The 26,957-nt window shown below is 38.6% G+C and overlaps 1 protein-coding gene across 1 annotated transcript in view; it reads left to right on the top strand.

The window, feature by feature from the left end:
• The window catches only part of lmbrd1 (LMBR1 domain containing 1), a 51,373-nt gene that overhangs the window by 7,212 nt on the left and 17,204 nt on the right, over positions 1 to 26,957 (top strand). Inside the window, exons 4-9 of the mRNA XM_061086925.1 lie at positions 4,519 to 4,616; positions 5,734 to 5,801; positions 9,897 to 9,985; positions 14,947 to 15,020; positions 23,174 to 23,299; positions 23,982 to 24,134. Of these exons, the coding sequence (XP_060942908.1) occupies positions 4,519 to 4,616; positions 5,734 to 5,801; positions 9,897 to 9,985; positions 14,947 to 15,020; positions 23,174 to 23,299; positions 23,982 to 24,134 (608 nt within the window). The remainder of the gene's footprint in view (positions 1 to 4,518; positions 4,617 to 5,733; positions 5,802 to 9,896; positions 9,986 to 14,946; positions 15,021 to 23,173; positions 23,300 to 23,981; positions 24,135 to 26,957) is intronic.

Genomic DNA, 26,957 nt, shown 5'->3' with positions numbered 1-26,957 from the left:
CACGCACATTGAAACGATGTGGCTCATTGACAGTAACAACATATTTGATAAGGATAAGAATTTTGCTGAAATGGATATTTTACATTTGAAAAATAAACTAGTAATTAGCATCCAATGAACTACATTAAATCAAGATTACCCTCAATATATCAGTGATTTCCATGATGTTACTTAATAGTTTTTTGTTGAATAATACTATCACTTGCATAATGAGCTACTATTGGCTGATAATGGAGCTCTGGCTCTTTGGGCACATTCTGTGATGTGACTGGTTTAAAATAAATGGGGGCGGTCAGGGTTAGGGCCTCTTAGAACTGTTCACCCAAAACACATAACAGTTGACACTGCACTTCCCTGGGACCTGAGAAATAAACCTGCCAAGCTTGAAGTCCATCACTTGACAGACAGAAAGACAGAGAATTCTGTGTCCAGGGATGATATTGATGATATTGCATAAATGTCATTACGCATTATGCATGTCTGTCTTACTGAGTACAGAACCAATAAGACAACAAAGTTATCATCATCTGCTTCAAATGCTGACAGTTTGTCTTTTTCTATATATCGTACGTATCCCAGTTCTTTTGCTGCTTACGATAGAATTACTAATCAACAGGCCTGTGTGCTAATTAATATATTCATGATGCCATTGCATCATATTTACATTCTGAAACTGCTGCTCCCCCTTTGTCAATCACTAAACAGAGCTTGTGTGGCAGCTTTGGAGACTCTTCTAAAGTAGCTCTAGAGGGTTCTGCCAAACTGTTTGCTGCGATTGCTTAAAAAAAAAATCAGCCAATGAGGAATCACACAAAACTCATACATCTGTTTGTCTTATGACCTCAGTAAATCATGCAGCTGACAAACAATAATAATAAGTGACCTAATTAATATAGGCATTTTAAAATGGTTGGTATTGGCAGATAACTCTATTGACTATGGGGTTTCAAAAAAGTTGCAATATTTGTCACTTGGTTTTTTTTCCGGCCAGTTTGGAAACTTACAATGAAGCCAATTTGGGACACTCATCAAGCTGACCAGTGGTTTGTCTTCAGTAAGTCATACAGCCAACCAATAATAACAGACTTGAAGGATCACTCACAGCAGTTAGCCTTGGAACTTCAGCTTTTCTCTCCATGTGTCTTTGTCTTGCATGTCGGCAAACATCTGTTTACTCTCACACCGAGCCGAAACAGAGCAACAGAGGCATCAACATCAAACTAGAGTCCTTCATGCTGTCAAACTCAAGTCTGATATTCGCTAGTGTTTTATCCCAGGTTTGCTCCCCTCCAAGAATGGTTTCCTCCCTTGATGTTTACTGGAAATGAGAGTGCAAGCGCAAAGTGTCATACCTTTCAGCAAGTGTCTGCACAGACAGATATTTTCATCAGTCTCTGGAGTCCTTTGTCAAAGACAGTGTTTCTCTGACAAATCTCCCCAGGCGTTTAATTTTCACATAATATATAGTATGTTCTGCGTGTCTACAAGGGACAAGTGTCCAGGTGCCAATGCCCCTGTGGAGGGCCTCAATGAGATGATGACAAGGGTCAAATGTTTCTCATCGATGGGAGGGAAACTACTAGCACCTCTCTGAATTGTATTTGATAAAAGAAGAAGTTTGTATCCCTTGTTTCGATGACCTCACAATTTTTGCCATTTACCAGGTCATAAGACTTTGGGCTTTCAAAGTCACCTCTACCAATCCTCTAAAATGCATTTATTTTATTTCCAGTAATTTTCCTCTCCCATCAGTAAAATTGAGTATATACTATAAACAGTATGAACACAAGAGATATGTTTAGGGTTAAGGCAGAACATTTAATTATTCACTCCTCTCCTCTCCTCCAGGGGGATAAATGTGCTAAACTTGTATCCCTGGTCAGGCATTCTTTCTAGTAGAAGATCTGTTTAGAGAGCAATGGATGATACATGGTAATGCAGTATGACCTATTCTCTCAGTATGTTTATATTCATGGTGTTATGATTAATTTCACCCATTGCTTTAACCGATAACTATATGCCAGCGGCTGCAAACTGTGCCTGGCTTCTATTTATTGGCTCCTGGCATCATCCTGAACTTAGTTTGTCTGGCTGTAAATGAGTGTAAATGGATACCTTAGTGCAGCAATGAGCCTGTGTTTATTGAAAGTAATGCGCTGTCACAATCACAGCTGGCAAAAAAAGCAAGCCACTACAACAGTGACATTCATTTGTCTGCAGCCGAGAGAGCTTTTTGTGAAATATAGTCCATTTCACTGGGGGGGCATGTTTGTATACTTGCTGGAGGCCATGCATTCTTGACTGATAGGGAGGAGTTGTTTTCCACATGTGCACTGAAGCTGAAGTGTGGCAACAATGTTGTGGATTAAATGGTTATTTGTAGCCAGGGTTCAATTTTTTTTTTTATTTACGTTGTTCTCAACTCAACAATCATATTTACAGTTTATCATGCTATCGACTCACTGCTTAGGGCTTGTATCCAGTTTCTTATGTGCATCTCTTTTCTATGAATAGTTATTGCTTATTCATTTTGTTTGATTGCAGTGATTTAAAATCAAAGCAAAACTCTTAAATCAAAACTGACTGAATTGTGAAACTACTTTTTAACACTATTCAACACTTGAAAGAGGTATTGAGTTCTGCCAACCATGTTGCTGAGCACATATTCCTGACACGCTTTTCTTTGGGATATTTTGGGGTCGTCTGAGCTGACTTCACCAACATCCATTTTCTGCAGAAAGAAAAGCCCCTGGCTTGAAATAGCATCGCTCCATTTATGTATTTTTGCCTCACCGCCACTCTATGAATTCCTAATGTATTTAGTGTTGGTCTATTCTCTAAAAAAGCTGCGCGCAGAGAATATCCAAACAAACAACAAACAGCTTAAATGAGAGGAGAGCAAGTTCCTTCACTAAGGATAGGTGTATTTAATCCACTTCACATATAAGGTCAACAGTTTTTGTGAATTTAGCTATTTTGTGATGCAAATGGATTCGCCTTTTGTTTGGGGAATCATTAGAATGGAACCGATGACTACTGTGTAACATTTGGCTTTTAATTCAACCTGCATATAGTGTGGTTTTAGTGCACATATGGCCACATGATGATGTACATTAAAGTGTTTAAAACATGGTTTAAAACTTGTCCTTTATAAACACCTGCTTGATCCAAATGTCTACTACACATTTCCTACCTCTAAAAGACCCCCCCCAAAGCTTTTATTGGAATCATTTCTTTAATACGTGATCTAAAGTTACTTCCTCCCACAAACCTGCGACCAGGCTTATGCAACAATAATAATTGCCTGGAAGTGATTAGAAACACTGCTCCTTGAAATCATGACCCTGACGCCAGATTTGAGTTTTTGGATCACTACGCTCAGGAAATAGGTACAGGAGAAGAAAATATGGACAGAAAAAAGGCAATGAACTCAGAAGTGTTTTTCAATAGATGGACCCTGATGGAAACACTAACATCTGCTGATATCCTAATGCATCATGGGACCTTACAATAGCTTGTGTTGTTTTTTTCCGTCTTTTTTAATTTAACCATCCAATTCTTCCCTTTTTTCAACTAATGGGAATTGCAACAACAGCCACTTTTCTAGTTGCAATGTATTGGAACTTGTATGTTTTGTTTCCTTATAAAGTAGCAAGATATGGTTGCCTCAAAGTATTTTCTTAATACAAGTAAAATATTTTTTTCCATAATGAAGTCAAGTCCTGGTTCACAGTTATATGCCCAAATGGTCAAACTTGTGGTGCCTATTGAACACAGCCCTCAATAACAAACAACCATTGCTATGCATTATGTGGATAGGTGACAATTCTGGAACATAATTGTTATACATTGTAGTTTGAACGGAAGGAAATGACTAATTATGTTGTATTTGTATTTACAAAGCCAGAGTGTAAGTCACTTAGTTTTTTACTGTAGTATGAGTATCAATGTTTCTTGATAATTTATCCTTTTGTCTTTTGTCTGTTGGATTTTTACAAAACAGAGTCTATAGATGTGACTCTGTTTTCTTGAAGTGCCATTCCAAAATCCAACAATTCTGTGGCATATTTGATTTTCACAAGTTCCATTGTCTTAAATAAGTGAATGCTGTGCCTGAAAAAGGAAACTGCATTAGTTTGTGCCCGTGGAAAGCATAAATAAAGCATATTCTTCACAGGAGTCAGCTTTGAAGTCTTCTCCACATTGCCTTTAGCCTGTCAAAGGAAATTCAACATCATTTCAAGTGAATGAACAGAGAACATCCTGCAGTAATATCAAACTTGCATGAGACGAATGTTTGATGACTCTGATCAATTGTACAGGACATACAAACCCAATGCAAATCTCAATCTAAAACATTATATTTTAATACACTTATAAAGATAAAACATATATGTTTCTGAATATTTATTAGACAAATGTTAGTGATGTATTGCAGGTGGCACCACAGCATGCTATTTGACTTCCAGTGAAATTTGACTCATGCTTGTATTTCAATGTTTTTTTCTGTCCTTGCAGCACTTTACTCCATCATACTGTTCTGTGTCTTCCTGTGGATCCCCTTTGTTTACTTCTACTATGAAGAAAGAGATGACGAAAATGTGAACAAATGCTCGGTGAGAACGCAGCTTTTTTTATAACTCTGTAGCCTGCATAAATGCGGTGCCGAGGAATTCACATTTCATTCAGGTGATTCATTGTGGCTGACCAATATGCTAATGAAAAAAAATGTCCTGAAGTAATTTCAGTTGAATTTCCCAGGAAACGTAAGAAAACATGAATCCATTTGCTTGCACACACAGTTTTACACAACAAACTATGAAAGCAAATATCCAAGGCTCCAACCCCCCAGTTACATCCCGGGTTCTGCAGCCTGATGCTTGATTATAAATTTCTTTAGTTGATGTTATGTAATATTTGAATGTTTTGTTCCCTGGTTCTAAAGAAATTACATCTCATTCACCTACATTTTTGTTAATAAATTACATACAATTAAATTATGTTAAATACACATCATTATCTTTAATATTATTAAATGCCCTATGGCCGTTCAAATAAACCTGTTTATCTAGTAAATTATACTCACTAACTAAAAAATGGTGGGGTTCAAAACAATTAAAAAAGGCATGGCTATTAGGAAATTGGAAAAATCCCTAATCTTTCGTGAGAGGCCTTTCAGATACAGAAGGCTCTTCCATTGCGTTAGTGTAAATGCAATATCTAATGCAAGGAAAAACTTCAAACATAAATTTACATATTATCGTATGGCTGTGGCTGTAAAAATAGTCACACTGTCAAACCACTGCATTCATAATTTAACATATAGGGCCCCCCATTGTCACTTGAAAAGTTGAAAAAGAAAAAAAATCCCTATCTTTAGAAGTCTTTTTATTGATGGATGTACCAAACAGCAGCTATCTCCCGCCGCCTTTTCTCCCTTCCATGTGTCAGTTTTGAGCTGACAGAGGCACTTTCTCTCTCAGACAGGGAGGTCTTTTGTATTATTACTTTAAAAGCACCTTGAATAGAACTGGGAGTGACGTGTTATCTCTGCCAGGTCAAACTGCATCCACACTAACTCTCTATAGCTCTCACCCAACAGGGCCTTTTGCTAAATAGAGTATGACCCCCCCCCCCCCCCCCCCCCCCCAAATCCCTCACTCACAATGAATAATAATGTCTCACTTCATGGCCATGATTGACTAGTTTAATTTTTTTTCTCTGTCATTACAGCAAGTGAAAAACGCTCTGAAGTATACAGTTGGATTCGCCATTGTCTGTGTGGTTCTTCTTTTAATTGGGTAAGTCGGAGACATGTGAGGCATCTTCTGCTCCATCACACGATATGAGGGCAGGGGGGGGTGGAAATATCATTGTGTTCTGTTAATAAGCGGCAAACCACTTCAAACAGCTGCACTGCCATTTGTCCGCCCATGTGAAGCCATTCATGGAAAAATAACCATAGATCCTTCACTAGATATAGGTATAGTATCTTTTTATTGTTCAATTCAATAAAAAAAGGTGCATAAACTGGATTCCTTGCATTAGCCCTATAACACACACTAATTGAGTTTTTTGGTGACTTTCTATATTGTGCCTGCAAATTTATTCTGTTGCACATTATCATCCAAGTCACATTTATCCACAGGTTTTGGTTTTGTTCAGGAGGTTTGTTCAGGAGCACCTGCTCAATGCAATATATTTCCTTTTGTAACAGTGAAAGCAACATGCCTGGAGTTCAACCTATACAACTATACATTTAATGTGTTCTCTCAACCATTAAACTGGAGGAAGGCTCACCTGGTTGGGGAATAACTGTACATGACTTTCTTATAGCTTAAAGTTTGGAAGTTAGGACTTTTTATACACAGAAGCAATTTAGTTGCTTTTTCTTTATGGACTGGGACCCTTGCTGTTTTTGTTCTGGCACTTGCTACTTTGGTGCTTTGATTTTTAACAACACGAAAGCTCTTATCCAGGGCTGCTTTTCTGTTACCAAGAAACGTAATGGCTCTGCTTGGTGACCATTCACTCAGAAGTTCTGCACTTGACGTCACAAGGCTTTTGCTTGTTGCCTTTAAACGGACAAGGTGTGTGTTAAATGTCCCCTGATCGCTCACTGCTAGAGGCTTTTCTTCTCCAAATGTAACTGCAAATAACTTTTCTTAACAAGTAATTTAAAACGTTTTCAGAGATGTACTACAGATAGAAGTGTGGCGTCCAGGGGGAGAGTGCAGGAGTCATGTTTTTGTTTACAGCACATCGACAAAAGCTCTTGCATCTTTCCGATTTGACATCTTCTTCATTCTCTTCGGCGTGTATGTCAGCTATTATTCATGCAGAGATAACTGTATGATTCATGCATTGGTTCATCCCGACATTCTTCTGGGTTTCTTCTGGGGGGCTGGTAGGAAAAACTCTGGAGAAAGTTCAGCCCATCTAGATAATTCCAGGAGAGTACAGTGCATGTCTGAAAGGGGCTGTAGTCTCATATTCTACCCTTACGAATTATCGTTTATCTTATTCTGCAGAATATGAATTAATACTTTAAAAAAAGTCTGGAAGGCAGCACCACTGTCTAGGTTCCTTTAAAAAAAATTACCTAATTAACTGTGTTTTTTAATTTGAGTCCCAGGTAGGGTTGCAAAGGGGCGGAAAGTTTCCGGTAAATTTCAGGAAACTTTCCAGAAACTTTCCATGGGAAGTTTAGCTTGGGAATTTTGGGAATTTAAAAAAAAAAAAAAAATCCGTAAATTAAACGCTGAGCAATAAAAACATCATTCAAAACTCTATTTTAGAGATGTATGGAATGCAGCACACGCTGCACGTTGAGTTTCAACCCTCCACTGTGCATTCTTCCATCACATGCACAGATAACTCCCAGCATCCTTCACTCTACAGCAGGGCTACTGAGGCCTGCTGTAGTGTGCAGGACTAGTCAGGTAAGTTTCCATGATATTACTTGGGAAAATATATTAGCATGCTGATTGTTCATCTGTTCATCTAGCCTATTTCCATTCATTTATCCATCAATTGTAAAATATGTTTACAGACGATTCCAATTGTTTGGCTAACTATTCATATCTCTGGCATTGCATTAGCGTTTTTTTACAAACTTTTTTCTCATCTTATCTTAAGATTTCCAGGTTATTCCCGTTAATTCCCGTTAATTCCCGTTTATTCCCGTTAATTCCCGTTAATTCCCATGGAAAGTTTCCAACTTTGAACATTCCAGGAATTTTGCAACTCTAGTCCCAGGTAAAGCAAGTTGAGCTCTGCCCGAGAAACAGAGTATGTGGCTTCTTGTGTTATTTTGCCCACAGGATGACTTACAGAATTTCAAAATATTAGATCTCTTATTTCCTATATTTTATTTAGTCCGAGCTGTGATGTGGAACTTTGAGCTTGTTTTTGAAGCTCGGCTGCAGAGTTCTATAACGACTGTAGTCAGACCACTGAGAACAGACAAACAAACCTCGAGCATTATTCAGGATGTTTCGACAAACGTGTGGATTTTTTAATATTTCATCATCATTTAAGTTAAGCTGGACAAAGCCATATCCCTACAGACGAGAAGAGTTGGGTTAAGGTCACTTTGATGAGGTGCTTTTTTTCTTAAAATGAAAAATTACACATACCATGACCGAAGGGGAAGTACATGCACTTGAGAAAGATTAACTGCAACTGTGGACTCAAGGGGATATCAACATGATGCCGGGGCAGATGAGACCCATTGAACCCTGCATTTTGTATTTTGCATTTGAGGCAAAGAGAAGTCTCTTAAGATGCTGAGCTAATGTCCTTCACTTCCCCCGGTGATTTTTCTTTTACTTTTTATATGGAAAAACATTTTTAATCTTCCTAAAAGAATCACAGCATAAGCAGCATATTTCATTAGACTTGTAGAGCTAGATACTAAGAGCGTTACTGGCCTATTTCACTGTTGTCTGTCAAGAGGGATTAATGATCAATGGAAAAGGATTTCATGATCAGTGGATTTAAAATCTGCACTGAAATCGAGCATCAATACTGCTGACCCATATTTCCGTGCATAAAGATATAGTAGCGTCTGAAAGAGGCTGTTTCTGTAGAGCTGACAAAATATGTTTTTCATTTTTCACAACAACATTGAGGAGCTCTTAAGTACAACCTTTATGTCTATATCTTACAAACCTTGGACATTCTGCTGGTCTGGTTATTTTTTCCTTTCCAAAGTAAACTGAAAAAGTATAAAAGGGGGTATAGAGTTTAACAGACTGTCCATTGTGTTAAGAGTAGCAATTAATCAAGTTTTCGATGGTGAGTCCAAGGTGGATAAGCAAAAGGTCAATGAAATGGTTTGCAAGATCCTTTTTAAATGATTGGTATCACAGTGAATACATATAAGTCATGCTTTTTTTGTAAAATTGTAATTTCTCAGTGTACTCTGACGCATTTTAAAGATAATTTGAAAGATTTTAAAAATGAATAATTGAAATAAATCTTAATTGAATCACTATGAATCATTCAGCAGAGGACCACATTTTAAATATTCTTTGTATATTGGAAACCAAATTTTGTTAACAAACTGTGTTTCATCTTCTTTGTGGAAGTTGGAGGTTATTTGCTTTCAACTCCTGTCCAGTTCATCCCAAACCAGCTCAATGGGGTTTAAGTCTGGAGACTGTGTTGGTCTTCCATTGGTCATTATCTTGCTGTAGAAGGAACCCCTGACCAACCAGTCTGTCTCCCTCTGTGACTTACCCCTTCTCGCACCGCTCTGATAGAAATATATGGAATACCGCCTGCAGTACAGTGTTGTCCTCATAATTCATCAGAGGGTAACACAGTTTGTTCCGATACTGCTTTTGCACAGACAGAGCGTTTGTAAGTCAACAAAAAGTTAGCGCACCTATAGGAAATGATTGTTACTTCCAAAAGCTTAATTTATCATGTTGCTGCAGGAAAGTTCCCAGACTTGGTTTAAGGGTGAAGATATAACTAGAATAAATCTGCCATTCAGTTGTGAAGATTCAAAAAAGAAGAAAAGCACATGTGAACTTACACAGCATGATGTTTCTCCAGTCGATAGCATACTGTGAAAACCTCCTTAAGCCATACAGGCACTGAAGTACAGTTCTATATGCTCCACACCAAACAAAAACAGTATTCTGTCTGTAAATCTCTGACTCTCACTCACTCACAGAAATACCTTCTGCTTAGGTCCGCCTGTGATTAAATTATTAAATAGCTTGATTTATTTTTTCTTTCATTTTCTTTATGTGCAGACTCTGTGTGTGGCACATATAGAAAATGCACCACATACTGAAGCCATCAATTCCGGGACAAAGAATAAACTAAAGCATATAATAAAGCAGCACTTAACTTCTTCTGAATGTTCGTTTTGTCTCTTTCAGAGCTTTTGTTCCACTTGAAGCCCCACCTAGCCAGAATTCCACTCAGTGGGAGAAAGTGCAATACCTTTTTGAAGAGCTTGGGAGCAGTCGTAAGTACAGTCTCTTCAGAAAATACTTCTGAAGAGACTTTCTTTCTATAATTTTCTTTCTATTGTCTTAAATTGATGATGTAAGGTCTAAAGGTTTGTTTAAGTAGAATAGGGAGTACATTTACAAAACTAATAGGTTTCCTTGATTTTAGAAACTGCATTTAGGCGTTTTCTTTCTGCATCCATTTTTCTAATAGGTCCTTGCTAAATATTTCAAAAACAGTAACTTTATAGCCTAAATGTCAGTGTAGAATGCAATTTTAAATAATATTTCTTGATAAACAGAGCATTGCCCCTGTTCTGCTGCAAGATCGTTGCCAAATATGTTCTCCTAAGAGTCCTCTGACCCTTTGTCACTTGGGGATCAAAGAGGAATTTGAACCATCTGGCTCTCTTCACAATAGTGGACCCCTACATGCTTTCCCTAGGCTTCCTTCTTGGCACAGAAGGAAATTGCTCACTGCTAAGGAGGAAATGTAGGATCATCCCTTTTCTAATCCCCATCTCTTCTCTCTCCAGATGGGAGGTTAATTGCATAAAGGAAAGGCACTTTTGCCACATAACCCTGCTGACTGCTTTGCAGTGACTCTTCATTAAGCCCACTACATCTTTAATGGTTCCATCATTATATTTGTTGCAACTAATGCAGTGCCTGTTCAAAATGGGGCTGTCGGCATGGGCTGATTGCTTGGCATCGTGTTAATCCAGTTTGTAGATTTCTTGAAAACATCATCAAAACTCACATCACGCAAATTAGCAATTGTAGAAACATACCAAATGTGTGGAGGTACCAAACCCCCCTGGGGCCCAAGGGGGGAAATAATAGAGCTACAAAGCTATGAAAATGGGTAGACCTAGAGTTTAGAAATCTCTGTGCATGGTTAAGCTGTGCTAGTTTCTGGCCTCTGATTTGTAAATTGTGCCCTTAGATATAGGCACTCAAACAACGTGGTTAACAAATGAAAAGCACAGTAATTGCAACATTATATAATGACAAGGGTGAAACATTTAATGCACCTCAAAGAATAGCATAACATCCACCCTGATATCTTGTGCTCAAATTACTTGGTTTACAAGTTATAAATATATACAGTTTCATATTCCTTCATTTATAGATTGATGTTCCAGTGCTCCCTGAAAGTTTCCCAGGTAGGGAGCTATTAATGTTGATATTCAGACCATAATAGTATTATATTTTGTATGTGAGTCCAACCTTAACTGGGAAGAGGGCAACATTTCTAACACTTATCTTGTCCTATCTTCATTATGTTTTAATATAATTGACAATAAAGTTCCCTGAGGAAGTGTTTTCTGTACAATGCAAACTGCCACCGTTGTTTTTATAACCCATATGTGTTAAAAATAGAGGATGTTTTTTTTTTAAATGTATTTGGGGCTTCAGTTGACAGACTTATGGTGGGGGAGTTGGAGGAATGCTGTTGATCTAATCTCGATTGAACTTTTGACATTTTCCGCTGGCTCTCAATTTTGCAATCGTGCTTTATCTGTATTGATGTGGTTTTCCTCAACTGTGAGATTAAAAGTCCAAAATATCTCCTTAAACACAAACTGTTATCTCACCCCGTTTCCCAATTTATTTTAGTTTGTCAGGTTAACCCACAAAAAGAGGAAAAAAACAGCCATGATGGTGTCTGATAAGCTTCCCAACGTTGCTATAAGGCTGAAGCTCTATATGTTGCTATATAGAAGAAAAAGGTTGTACACTTAATGAGATCCCACTCCTTGAACATATAGCTTCTTCCTTCTTGCTTTTGATGATCCTGTGTCATTACACAGAAGCAGGGTGCTCGGGCTAAAGCAGCTCCTTAATAAACTCCTCTCTGTACAAGTCTCATGCATGCACACAAGCCTGAAGGGTTATATGCGGGTTGAGATAAGAGCTACCTCATTCCATTGCTGGTGGAATCAAAGCTGTACAGATGTGGCAGCAGCGCCGATAATAGACAATATTCTCTTCTGTTTAATCCGCGGAAAATGTGCTCAAGAAACCAAGAAGAGTGGCAGCAAACATCTATCCGTCGCTTTGTGTAGAGTTCATGTACAGAATGTTCTCCATGCAGAACATGGAGCTATTGTCTATTTTACCAAGCTCACCACTAAACAAAGGCAGCATAATCGCAATGAAACACTCAGGAATAGTAAACACGTATTCAAATGTTAATTTTCCACCCAGATGTAAGACTTCAAAGTTTTTTCTTTTTGCCTGCGATACAATAGGGAGCAGGTTGATAATTTATCTCTATTTTCTACTTCTTTGTCCTGCTGCATATGAAATACCTCCTGAAGAAAGTGATAAATGTTATAAACGGCACAAATCACCCATGTCCTGAATACTGATGGGTTACTGCCAATCAAATGCCAGTGTCAAGGAGAAAGGCACGCTGAGAGCCACCTATGCCTGTGCTGACAGGTGGGCCGGCCGCTATGGAGTGGATGCTGTGAGGATGTGGGATATCTGTAAAGGGACAACTGTGTCGCTTTTTACGTGGAGCCCAATGACAGGTGGGATCTTGACAGGGGAGAGAGGCAATCAGTCTCTTTATCAATCCCTGTCTTTTAACTCCAGCTCTGACAGCTGGTGTGACACCTACTGTTGCCCTTGCATGATGGGTGGTCCCCTCTCTGCCTCAATCAGAGGTGACGTGCACCAACTCAACCTACATACACCGAAACATCCAGCTGTTTAAACACTGATTGTGATCGGTATGACAGTGAATACGAAAACATGGTGACCAGATGCGTCTCCAGAGGAAGGCTTTACCACCGCGGGTTCATTAAAAGCAAATATTAGATCCAAGAGTACCAGCAGACCAACATGGTGCCGTGTCCTTGTGAGGAAAGTTCTTCGCAATTACTTTCAAGGGAATTCATTTCCTGAGCTGTTCCTTTAAGCACATTAGCACGGAGACACCTATTTGCCGGTGAAGAGGTTCTGTGTTTGTGATATCAGGTGTGTTGTTGGTTGGGATGCAAAACATTTAACTTAATACATTGTGTCAGCTGGACCAGAGACATTGAAAGGTTCGATGCTCCCTAATAACTAAAAAAAATAACACTTACCTTCATGATGTTGAGCCGTGTGTTATCATTAGTGTCTTTGTGATATCTGCCTCCATATTAGAGAGCAATTGCAAGGTCGGGGGACTTGAAAGGTAGATTTAAGAAAGAGGAATCTATTTTAAAGCAGCCGATATCAACATGTTCTGACTTTGAGTTGTTTGAACAATGGTTCCATGTACAAAGATGCTTGATCCTACGATTTCAATATTGCTCCAAAAGCATGTTAGCCCACCCTTCTTACTGGGTGAAGTCCCTCGTCTTTTAAAATCTATCACTTGTTTGTTATGCAAGGTTTCTATTTAAGATGATATCCTTGGTCTTTACATTTACATTAGCTTTTGAGTTTGTATTGTGTATCCCTGCCTGTGCACTAGCTTCAGTTTGGTAAGAGTAACATTGGCTCTGTAAATTACACTAATTTCTGTCTCAATGGACACTCAGCACTCCTGTTGCTCTAGAAATAAATGCACAGCACAGTCATAGTTTCCCACAGAATCGGGCTCTATTGTAGCAGCTGATAATGGGGATCTGGTGGCGGTTTCTTAATTGCTTATTTTTTTGTGCCAATAACTGACTGATTGACGTATACAGCTCCATAATCTCCCTTCATGTAGGTTTTAAACAAATTAGAAAATATATGTTTTTCACTAATCTCACTTATTGCCTCTGCCCTAGCAGCCTCTGGCACAGCAGCATGCTGCGTGATATCCTCCTCCTCCTCATCTCCTACGTCTCTCTCTCTTCATTAGCTACAGCTATTCCTTCCAGACCCCGACTTGCTGCTTCAGCTGCCATAGCAGCTCCGGTTCAAGCCTGAAAATATTCAAAAACAAATTGATTGGATAAATAATCACATAGGTCTGACTGTTGAGATTTTACCGTGTGTGTTTTCTTAAATTTCTATTTACTCTGTTTTGCTTTCACCTCTAGTCAAGGCCATCTTTGCTTTTCCTTAGAACGACACCTTTTGAGTCTAAAAATATGTTATATTCTTTTCTATTAATTCAGTAACATTCAGCGTTTAAAAAATTCATATTATTGATATCCACATGCATGGGCAGTTGAGACTGACTAGCAGGTATGCTGGATATCCTCTGTGCAGGGGAAAGTCAAACACAAACCTCCTTACTGCACATGCTGTTTTTTTGTTTGATTCAGTGTGTTCAGACAGACTGGTCAGTTTTCAAAGCAGTAGGTCCCATTAATTCTCTAGACCGCAACAGCCAGCCATATTCTAATTTGACCTGCCACAGTTTCACAATAAATTATTTAAAAAAGAACTGAACAAGATATTTCTGACTTGGTATTTTGCTCCAAGCTTCAGTTTGGCGCGTATCGACAAGTGGCATGCGATGCAGTTCTCTCTCTCACACAAGAACTTGAAAACAGTGTTCATGCACATGACCCCTCACTGCCGCCATTGATTGAATGAATTCTGTGAGAAAAGCTTCACACAATGTGAACATTAATCCTTGATGAACCAATTTATGCCTATCCAAAAATTAATTGGGATTTAAAGATTTTAACCCTGGCTGTTACAATTTAAAGTAAACTATCTTACCGGTGTTATGAAAATGTCTCATTGCATCATTAACAGGGCTCAAGCAATGACATTTTCGAGGTTCTTCAGACTATTCAAAGAAATGCTGTTGTAACTTTACTGAGACCGTGCAGCTGCTTCAATGTTGTTTGAAATCTGGCAACATTTTATCTGTCAAAGAGTATAAAGAGCGAAAAAGCTGACTGAAATACCACCAAAGTGTACTTAGGAAAGTCTTGAAAGCTCTTGCTAGTTTGTACCAGTGTCAAAGAATGTATTGATGTTTCTTTCATGGGCCAAGGTTAAATCTCTAATGGCTTTCCTCTCCCTCCACCTCCAGATGGTCTACCAGCTCTGTCTTTCTCCATCAGCACCTTGACCTTGATTGGCATGTTGGCAGTCATCACTTACACGGTGAGTAGGGACCTGAGACAAGTGGATGATGTTGTTTCATCTGTTCAACTCACTAATTCATCCTGGGAGATGATTGCCAGACTTTGCCAACCCTGTACTTGTTAAACCTCTGATATAGAACATGAGTTTGGGTATGGGAAAATAACTCACAATGCATGTTTTAGTAAAAATTCTTTCAGGGGCAGTGCAGTTTCTTTGAAATACACATTGTTTTCTGCCTTTTTTGGTTGACCTGTACCTTTTGATGGAGCACCCTCTCAGTATTAGCCATGCCTTGTGATTTTAGACCCCTGGCATTCAATTGCTCAAATTGCTTCGACTGCTGTCTTTCACCTAAGCACCAGATACTTTTTGCATGATGTATGTGCATCCCTCTCCGGCTTATCAACCACTTATCAGCTGTCTATTTATATATAGATCTACCACGGGGTCCATTAATATATGCCTATATTTTGACTCCCTCAGCATTCTGCAGTTTTTCCCATTTTTTCTCAGATCAGGAAAATTGACCGTGCTGTAACACTTGTTAATACTGTCCATTTTTCATAGTTGTTATCTTGGTAACTAGACTGTGAATATTCCCTGGAGGTGGTGCTGGTGTCAGGGTGAGAGTAACACAGAGTAGTGGCCTCTGGGGAATAAAAAACTAAAAAAAACTCCCCATCAACCAAGGGATTGAGAGTAAAAGTGACAGCCAACCCCAATCTATCCAGTTTCTTTTGGGCTCAAAGAATTCTATTTGAGAAATTGCACAACAATTGAATGTGGGGCTCTAATGAATAATACACAACCCAGTCAAGTAAATTGTAGAACTAATCTCCCTTTAGGACATATAATCCATCTCATCTGAGACTCAATCCACTGTTCTCTCACTTTGCTTCTCACAGGTCTCTATAGAGTGGATAATTACCTCGTACATTTTGCGAATGGAAGTGTGCTCACATTTGCGCTGACCCCATGTTTCTATGTAAATGCCCCGTGGAGATGGAAACTCCCACCGTGTCTTTGTTTTTGACGTTTCTTGTTTGGATAAAGTCAACAAATCAGGCCTCTGGGCGACTGCAGCAGCTGCCCCTCCCTCTTTAACTCTCACAGACACAAATAGAGATGCTCTCTTTTTTTTAACTCACTTTTTTATCCCCTCATTTACTTTATTTACTCTCTTCTATCTGCAAGCATCAAAACACGTCTTGGTGGCAACCTATCCATATGGGCAAACAGCTCTGTGATTACTACTGAGCCTGATTAACTTAATGAAATCTGAGTGAAGCGTACATAAGCACTGGAAATGTTGTCCATGACTTCTGTGCTAATTTATCACCACTTATGAATTAGTCATATACTTTTAATACATACATCTCGATGATGTAAACAGTATATACAGTACAACTGCAGACCAGTGCAATTTAAGTTTATATAAAGTAAAGAAGGTTATAGCTTTTACTGCTGTTTTTGGTCTTTTGACCAGTTTAAACAAATGCATATTATAAGGGATCCCCTTTAAACAGTGCTTTCTTCTATTTTGACTTGTCCAATGTCCGTACAACTTTCTGCTAAACTAAACCAATCCTTATTATAGTTTATATGTAAGACGTAAGCTGCAGATGTTATCTATAAAGGTGCTCTTGTTACAGTCCTATAGTACATCAAATAGAACACAACCTAAAATGGGATCATACTAAAAGACGGTGTTCAGATGCAGTTTTAACATCCAGGCTGGGTAAAACATAATTGTGTCCCCAGGGAACATAAATGACGTACTTGATTATTTAAACATAGAGCTGGTAAGAGAGCTCCAATCCAAGAAAGCATTTGATTGCCAGGTGTAAACAGGGTCTAAGTAAAATAAAAATGAAATTAACTGCATTACAAACGTATATTACTAGGATACTTTAGGTATACTATCATCATCCAGTCCTCTAATTAAATAATTTCTTTGTTAACTAAGTAATGCAGAAGTGACGCAAGTTACTTTGAAATCAAATTTTGTTTGTACATCATCTGATCATCTGATTGTGTTTGGGGGTGTCTGGGCTATACCTTTTTTCTGTACAGTCGAAAGACAACTTTGTACCTTAAAGAAACACTTCAGCCAGTTAATTTTTAATAGCTGAACATTTTTGAATTTGAGAGGAAAGTCACTTTATATTTATGCAAATCCATAATTATGGAGAATATCCTCCACATTACTTGGAATGTTTGCACATGCATATTCCCTCTATATATTATCTCCCATTGTGTTTGATTGTACCCAGCAGTGATGACATGAGAACGATCAGGCTGATCTCAAAGCTCATACATCATGCGGCCTACTTTGGTTTCATTTAAAAGCTTGGCCAGCTTATTGACTTATGACTCTCATGGCTCTGTCTCCTGTGGAACAACCTTTCTCTTGCTCTTAAATTGTCAGCCATAAGGTGCTGACGCCAAGCTAAAGTTGAGAAGATTAATATCAGTTGATCTAATCACAGGCCCTGAGATTGACCTGAGGAGATGGGGTCTTTAAATGAATCCGGAAGCATATTTGAGGTTATTGCAATCCTTTGATGCTTGTCGGATTTCTGCATTTTGCATTATCATTTTATTATTTTAATAACATTCTAGAAAATATTTTTTGTTTCACCCATATACTTTTGACCAATGCTTGAAGTTTAGAACTCTATTTTATGACATAAGTTATTTAAGATGTACTGTCCTAGAACTGTTTAGTCTGTAGTTATACTAGTTCACGTAAAACTTACATTATCAAGGCAGTAACTCTTTCTATGGTGATTACAGGCTTCAAAATCTGTATTCTTCACATGTGGTCAAATGTAAGTTTGAGTTCATAGGTGTGCAAAAGATGTACCTTGTACATTCTTTCTTGAAGCATTTCCTTTTACATTAATACGAGAAATGAAAAGATTATTCAACCACTTTTCTGGCATTGTCCTTTAACCTCACAGACGGCTTAATAAAATTACTGCAATTATAGAAGAATAAAACTTGCGACAATTTCTTTCAAAACCTTAAAGATTGCTCTGAAGGAGGCAGCCTGGGAAGCAGGTTAGTCATCCATGGTTAGTCATCCATGGCAGTTATTTTTTTTCAATACTGGACTGCCAGTTGAATTTCTTTTTGGAGATAATTGGATAAAATTGCTGTCCATTCAAAGGAACTTTTAAAGGTTTCATCCACACTCAACCTCCTGCGAAAATATATGTCATAAAGCAGTAGTTAGACCGACACCGAGTCCAGATAAAAATCATTTTATTCATAGAAAAGTAATATGGTGCCAGCATCAACATAGGGCATGACGGAGTGGACAGTGATTTTCATTGGCCACTGACACATTATTAAAAATACATACATACTATTTGAAACCAACTTTTTTTATTTACACCATACGCTACTGTCTTAAAAATTCTCAAAAGCCCATGATAGTTTGCAAGAAAAAACAGCTCCTTGATAAATCCAAACACAGAGGACACTGAAGTTTGTTGCTGTGGGAAGGAGGAGAAAACTAGGTTGGATGCTGAGTCATGCAACTTCAAATTTTCTATTGAAGCTCTTGATGCGCAATACTATACAAATAATATTGCTGCAGTATAGGAGGCCTTTATCATAAAGTAGTCATACTTATCATGAATCAGTGCTCTCCTAAATCTTCCAGTTGGCAATGCACTGGGAGATTGTTTTATGTAATAGTGATTAATACACTGCAAACGTGCATTAACACGTGAACTATGGCTTTGATAACCTCTAGATGATTTAATTTATTCATAAAAGCCTGATGTCATCAGCATAAATGTGTCTTTATTCTGATGCAGGAAACCTGTCTTGCCCTTTGTTGACAGAGGGGGGCACCTACTGTAACCTTTCTTTGGTGAGACTGGTTTCACTGCAGCTCTGCTTAAAACCTTCTCTGTGGAATATTTAGCATAGAGACCCAAAGAGATTTAATGTCCCTCAGTTAGTTTAAATTTGAAAAGATTTCCACTAAACTATTGCAAACCTTCTCAGACTGGAACAAGAAACAGAGTTTTATTTAAACTCCATGAAGGCAGAATGAGGTCCAGCAATTTGTGACCGACATTGCATTAGTTATGACCTAAAACAAAGGCTTTTCACAACAGAGATTTTGACTCATCAAAGCAAGAAATGCACAGGTAGAGTTAATAACATTAATGATGGCTGCACGCCAGGTGGTATTTCTGTGGATGTTTATTCTTGAACTGGGACTCATACAAGAATTTACCTACCATCAAGATTATTATTTTTCATAGAATATATTTCAGGTGAAAGCTTTTCAGTATACGTCAAGCAAACATATGCTAGTCTGCCCTGTTTCGGTGTGGATGACATGCTATAAACCATCATAGTATCAGGAGGAAAACCAGACACAAAAGATGCAGGCAACAGTTGAATCACGGAACAGGTGGTCGGCCCCTAACTATAAAAGTAAGCGGTTATGCTTTTTAACAATGGTTACAAATTGATTTCAGACAGCAACAGAGCAGTCTAGAGACGCTGTGTTATTAATTTCCTGCTTACATAACATTTACTTTTTCTCATGCACACACAGCTTTTCCACAGCCCCTCAACACGAGCCTATAGAATCAGCTGACTGAGCCCTGCACTGTGTCTGTGCCACTGTGTCCCCTTTGTGGTTTTCCCACATGGAATATTTAAATGTATTTAAAGATACTTAAATATTTTAATACGACTGTGGCACCTCAGAGTGGCCCCTTAATCACCACTTTGTCAATCCTGACCTCCATTATAATAATAGAGTTAAGGTAGCAACCCTTCTACTCCTGGTGGAAAAGGGGGATAAAACACCTCACTAATCTAATCCGTTTTCAATTTTAAACACCCCTCACCTTTTTCTTTGGGTCGGACTCTAAAATATAATCTGGACGTTTTTGACTAAATTAAATGATTAAATTAAAAATGTTGTGGTACAAAGAACTTAATGTCTATCTATCAGAATTGTCCAAAATAATTCTAAGAGAATAAGTCTTGGAAAAAATAAATAAAAAAACACATTAAAACACAAAAAAATCTTGAATAAAAGAGTAAACAACAAGAGATCAACCAATTGACAGAAACCCAGTCTGACATGTTTATTAAGACACCTGATATCTGATGGAATAAAGAGCAGCTGTCAGAGAGTAAACATCATTTGGATGTCAAATCAACTGTCAATCAACTCCGGAATCAACAAAGCATCCATCTCTGTTGATGGTCTGTGGGCTGTTTTCCCACAGGATGCGTTTCTTGACCTCAAAGTGATAGACTTTTACAATCTTGGGTGGACTGCTGTGGAGGTTTTTCGTGTTTCCGCTTGGGACCACAAAGCCGTGTGCTTGTGGTCAAAACAAAAGGAGGCCTTCAACCAGCAAGCAGTCACAGCTGGCCCTTTTTAAATCCATAGAGATTTCAAGCTCTCTTAAATTTTTGACTTGCTTTTTTTTGTTTTATTTAGCACCTCACACTCAAACATGTTCTCGAGATGTTTGAGTGAGGTTCTGCAGTGTGCTCATGGAACAATGTGTCTAATTCACCAAAGATTCTACGACGTTATCCATGGAGGAGAGGGATAGTTTACAATGCCATTGCTATTTTCAGATGGCTGAGATTCAATCGTGCACTTGTCACCGCTGATTAAATAAACTGAACATAATCAAGAAGAAGTATGGCTAAGGCTCATTAATATCACATTCATCATGTTTTTCCGCCTAGTTATTTTTCTGCCTCTTGAAATGTGACTTGACCGTGTAAAAGAAATAACCAGAACGAGACAAGTGGTGGCATATGCTGCTTGGGGAACCGCTCAAATGTGCAAATCTACCAACATACAGAAATGTGCTGGAGGGTGAAGAGCTTAGGCAACGTTCTATTACATTTTTAGTTCTGAGTGTGAAATGCATATTTAGGAAATTACTGGTGAAATACCCGACCAGACTGATATGCATTTTCAATTAATTGAACATTTTATTCCCCTGCCTGAAAAGTTGCATTGAAATTGGCAGGGCCAGAAGTTGGCAACCATCTCATCAATTGTAATATCATGGATGGTCAATCATCATCACCCTATTTAATACTTCAGAGTTCATTTAAATAATGGAAGTTCTAAATTTGAAGAAAACTCTTATACAGAATTTAGAGAAATAAATATTTCATGGCCCTTTAGACCTCTAATCACACAGAAAGACAAACTATCAATACTGTTCCACATCAGGTTTGTGGACCTTGTCTTGTTTAATTGTATTGTTATTTCACATTAGTGTAGTTAACTACACTATCTTAGTCACACTTGGTCCGGAACCCGGGATTAGTTACAGGTACATTGTAACTGAAGCATGCGCAGACAGCCTGGTCACAAATCTTGGGTTACATGCAGACGTTCAAGGACTGTGGCTGACCCCAGTAGACAGATGCAGAGACTATGAATCTGCCTTTGTCCTCTTTTAAATCTCTATAAAGGGGATTTCCAGACACTGACAATTCACCTTCATCTTGTTATTTACTTTTAATCCACCTCTGATCATGCTGACTGTTTTAAGTCATTTTATAATTTTTTTTAAATTTCTTTTCTTTTCTTATCGGTACCATTTATATTCTTAGATTTGTGCTCTAATTTGATCAAATGCTGTATTTCATTTAATTGTTTTCATATTTTTGCCCTCAATTGTTCAGTTTCAATCGTTAAATCTGTGGGGGAGACATCATCTTCCTCCTGCCTTTTAGCTCCACCATCATGAGTAGGAAGAGCAACAAAGACGAGGCTTGTGTAGGAGACCTGTCTCCAACTCGTTCTCCCTATCCCACTAAGAAGTCACATGACTGAATGAATTCGACCAGGAACACCTCCTTCCACCAACACACACTAACACACACATCACACACTCCCTTTTACTCTGCTCCAAGCTATTTCTGGTTATTACCTTCCACAGTGGGTTTTAAAATAACTTTAATGAGCATGCATTATGATGTGTGAGCTAAAAATATACATTCCGGCTGAGGGTCACCTGTGTGTTTTTATTTTATTTTTATTTTTCTCCCATGTAGTTGCACATTGGAGAGGAAGATGTGTTTCTCTTGGGATCTGGGGCAGGTTTTCCTTTTATGAGTGTGTTTGATATTCGGGACATGCTCTGGCCTTAAGAGCTCCATGATTCATTGCAGGAGGCAACATTCGCCCGTAGCAGAGATCCACAGCAGAGACTAATAATAGTCTGGCCGGACTTAGTATCCCATGTGACATTCTTAATACTACCTAACACTCAGAAACTAGTAAAAGTTGTTTTAGAAAAATGTAGGCGCTGACGTTTCCCCTCTTGACAAATTGAAGAAAGAGGGCAGCATCTTTTGACTGGGCTGAGAGTGTCTCTGCAGAGAGGGGCTCTTTGTTTTATTATGAACCCATAAAATGGCACTCATCCAATCCGGTAAATGCGAGACGGCACAGGGACGGCGAGAAAGCATTGGCCTGTTGCTACTATTTTCATTTGTATTGATTGGTCGGTTTCCTCGTATCAGAGATGTCCCCTTGTTTTTAATTATAGTTCAAACATTCCTTCAGGAGATTGAATCCCACTGATAGTTCAAAGTGCCTTTAATTATTTTATTTTGCACTTATTCTCTCTCTTTTGTCACAGCATGTCAGTGTATAATTGTATGCAGAAAAGAAAAGTTGTTGTGCCTTTCATTGAAATTCACCTCACTCGACACCGAGGACACTCTGATGCCCCCTCCTCTAACCCAGATTTTTTTCTCCCTAAATTTCTCCTTCTAAAAAACCAGATCCTGGATGGAGGATGGTGTGACACATGGGGGCACTGTTAAGCTGTAAATTGCATCAGGATGATATAGGGCAGTGATAGCCACACAAAATGGTTGCAGCAAACTCACCAATAAACCTCAGCACAATTATAGATTCCACCATTTTAATCTTTTTTTCTCCTCTCTCAGAAATGACGCAGGCGGGAACCATATGCTTTGCTGTATGTGTGTTTGCTTACCCTCATTTGACTGTTGATGTTTTTCACATTGGGATGCTGTTGTCATCAGACTGGTGGGTATGTGTGGGTGGAAGCACGTGTCGCATGTTCCCTCCCACACCCGACACTGACGTGTGATTTTAATGGTACTCTTCCACTGTCTTTCAGGCGTACGGTATGTCTGTGCTGCCTTTGAATCTGATAAAAGGCACCCGGAGCGTGGTGTATGAACGCCTGGAGAACACAGAGGACATTGACGATGTTGAGCATCAGATAGAGAAGCTGAAATCCAAGGTTGGTCTCAACTGATCATGCAAAGTGCTGGCACAACACAACATAAACACAGTGCACATTATCTACAGGTCATGGAAGAAATCAGAGACGTGAAAAGCTATAGATAATTAGATTACCAACAATTATAACTATAAAAATGTTGCCCTTTCTTATTATATGCTTCAGTACACACAGCAGTGAGTGTATAATCACACGTTCGGTGAAAAGGTACGCATGCATCGCCTCCAGCTGATCAAACCCTCCTCCTCCTTATCGCTATGCCTCGCCGCTCTGTCGTTGCATGCAATTATGAATGGTTAGCATTGTCCTTATCAGCAAACTTCTTAAATGCAGGCAGCACAAACAAGGAAAACAGAAGTGAAGGCATTTATAAGTTGCTATTTGTTGCCGTTGAAAACGTGAGGTTGAACAGGAACAACCCATTCATTCATCATTCCTCTCTTCTGTCCCTTGCACATAGATATTTACTTACAAAGCCGTAACTGTTTTCAGAGATTACCTACACAGTTATGGTTAAGGAAAACTAAAGTACAATTTAGAGTGCTTCAATAGTTGAATGGCTAAAGTTTATGTTTCCTAAATACTTGCAAATAAGTGAATTGTTATGATATTGAAGGTATATAGCACATTTCAGTTTATAGCATGTTATATCGTAAATGATTTGGTTTTGTCTTGTCGTCAGTGTGCAGATGGACGTCCCCTTTCCTCAAGGGACAGACAAAACCTGCAGGAGCTGGAGGGCAAGCTGCAGGTTCTCCAGCGCCGGGGGAGACACCTGGAAATTGCAGAGAGGAACTGCTGCACTAAAGTGGGCAGTGCTCTCAGACCTTTCAAGGTGAGGCTGCATTATGAAATTGGCTTCCATACATAGAGGTAAATCATATGTTTCGATGTGGACGGCACTGCATACAAATCGCAATTTCTTTAACAACTGTACGTGATCTCACAAACACTATTATTTCACTTTTATTGTATTTTTCAGCTGAGGCAGATTTGAGCTGTGCAATGTCCCACATTTAATTTTCTGTTTTCTCATTTAATATCTGTAATTTGAAAAATTATTATTTGGCCAAGTAGAATGTCTTTGTTCGTCGTCTTTCTCCCAAACAGTTTCTTTGCGCTCATGTTCTTATCTGGACTGCTCTAAATTTACTTTTAGTTCTTCTTCACACAACCGCACATTTCCAGGACTCCCACGGGTTGTCTCTTCACCTAATTTAGTCTGAAGTCTCTGGGGCAGACTCACATTTCTCAGGAAGGATCTCATGGTTCCCCAGAGATAAACCAAAGCAACCACAAACTTATCTTTGAATCTACTTTTTTCAGGTTGGGCAACTAATACCTGAACGCTATTATATATGACATTTTAATGTCATTGTTTTGTCATATTAAAATTTGCCCAAAGGGTTTGGGAAAGGAGGGGATATAACATCACTTGTTTAAGACCTAAAACCAATGCAACCTCTGGGCCACCTGGTTCCAACATCTGCAAATATCTTGAGATGATGCACCTCTGATTCATAATGAGTACCTTGAATGCATCTTTTATAACCATTAGGAGTACAAAGCCGTACAAATATATATGTTTACCCGTAGTTTGCATAGCTTAAACTATCAATCTTGTAGGAATGATGCACCCTGATAATTCATTGGATGCGCATATATTTCACACACCTTCCATGAAAAAATTATCACAATCCAAAATCCCTTAAGGCTGCCCATGACTGCAGCTTCCTGTATCCTTGTCCCAAACCCCCCCAGTTACAGTGAAACATCTGTCATCATGTGTTGTTGTTGTCAGTTTGGCATCATCAGCATTGTCAGTAATGAGGATTATGGCTGACATTATTGTCAGAACTAAAACAATCATATTTTGTGGCCTTTTTGTGTTAAGACAATAACCAGAGTGTCTCTGAAATTGAAACTCTACTTTAAAAGGCACTCGATCCACCTTTGGCAACATTCTCCATTTGCTGTATCTTATTTTTGCATCTTACCTCCTTGCACCTTGCAGACTGCTATTATTTTTCTCCTCATACATTTCCTGCCTTAGCCGTTGAATGGATATGAGAGGACAGATGGGACCCACCAACCCGCTGCTGTAATGATTCACCGCAATAATCTCAACACTTTCCTATTCATATTTTTAACCTAATCGTTGTGCACATCTGAGTTCTTTGTGGTTTGTTCGTTGGGTGTAGCATTGCGCTTACGTGGGCATAAAAGCAAGCCTGAGTCTCATCTCATCAGTCATGTGGAAAAGATGATTATCTCTCAGTTGAGATAAGCTCAAAGCCATATTTTTTTTTGTTTCCATCGTCATTAACCTGAATGAAGTGTCATTTAACAGCTTTAATCTTGGCTATCCCTAAATGCACTGGCAATACAATTAAAACATGTGCTAAAATCTCAACTCCAAATGCAGCCGCATGCAGCACATTAACAGAAATACGTGGTTTGTTGATTTTAAATACAACTTTACAGGCACAACTTATATTTAACTGCATACTATGAAATACATTTGTAAAAAAATTTACAATCCACCGGCATTAAGCTCAAGAGCATTTTGCATTTTTCAATACCTGCAGAATAATTTATCTGTTCCAAGGGACCAGAGCTGAGAGCAAGTCCAACATGACAAGAAAAGCACTCCACACCCTGCTATTCATATTTAATCCAGTTTATATCTTTTGCATTTAACGTACGTTGTGCTGATGTGAATCTAATGCGACTGATATATCCTTACTTTCCTCTCCTACGCAGCATGCCATAGGCGATTCACAGTAAAATAGGTCTCACTGTTTCTAATCATGTTTTCCATGTTGACAGGACAAGTCCCAACGTCACTCTCTTAGTTCACGTTTTACCACTGCTATTCATTTCCCAGCGTTTTACTGCACCGCAGGGATGCACAAACATTTTAAACCAATGTCAGTAACAGTTTGTCTTTAACCGAGGGGGTTAGCACTAATGGCAGTCCCCAGACTCAAATTTAAGCCGTAATGAGTTGGGAGATTTATATTCCGTATACACCCGGTGCCCTGTTGTCGAGTGATAAGCCAGATGATTGTGACTTCTCCAGAGCGGTCACACCATAGTGTCTCAAAACATATTCTGTCCTTTTTTATATCAAGCCTGCCGGTGGGTGAAAATGACTCACAGAACAAGAGAGGAAGGAGCATGTACAACTAAGAAAAGTGCTTAGACCTCACAAAATGGTTCACGTATTTTCATTGTATCATTAAAAAAATGATATGAAAATAGATCCCACCATTTCATCAGTTAATAGATTGTTTCCTTCCGTTTTAAAAGCTGTGTTAAGTGTGTCCCTGCAACAAACATGATGAAGAGATAGTGCCAGTTTAATCAAAGACTTTAGATTGTATTTTTCCTACTTTAAACTGTTCAGAATTAAGATGATATAAAAAGAATAAAAAATGCATGTTGATCATCAGTTTTGATTGTAATTCATGCTTAACTACAATCATTGACAAATTAATTCAAGGGAAGTTTATATCAAATCTAATTGGTTTACAAAGCACCCATTTTCTCAGTGCTTTATTGATAAGGATGTGTCAAAAGTCAAACCTTGCAGGAGTGAGGAAATAAATGGGCACTTTCGTTGATTTTTCACATTCAGGTTTTTTCTTTGATCACT

The sequence above is a fragment of the Limanda limanda genome, chromosome 15 (assembly GCF_963576545.1).
Source record: "Limanda limanda chromosome 15, fLimLim1.1, whole genome shotgun sequence".
NCBI lineage: Eukaryota > Metazoa > Chordata > Actinopteri > Pleuronectiformes > Pleuronectidae > Limanda > Limanda limanda.
The sequence above is the reverse complement of the archived record's forward strand: the minus strand, read 5'-3'. Positions and strand labels throughout refer to the sequence as shown.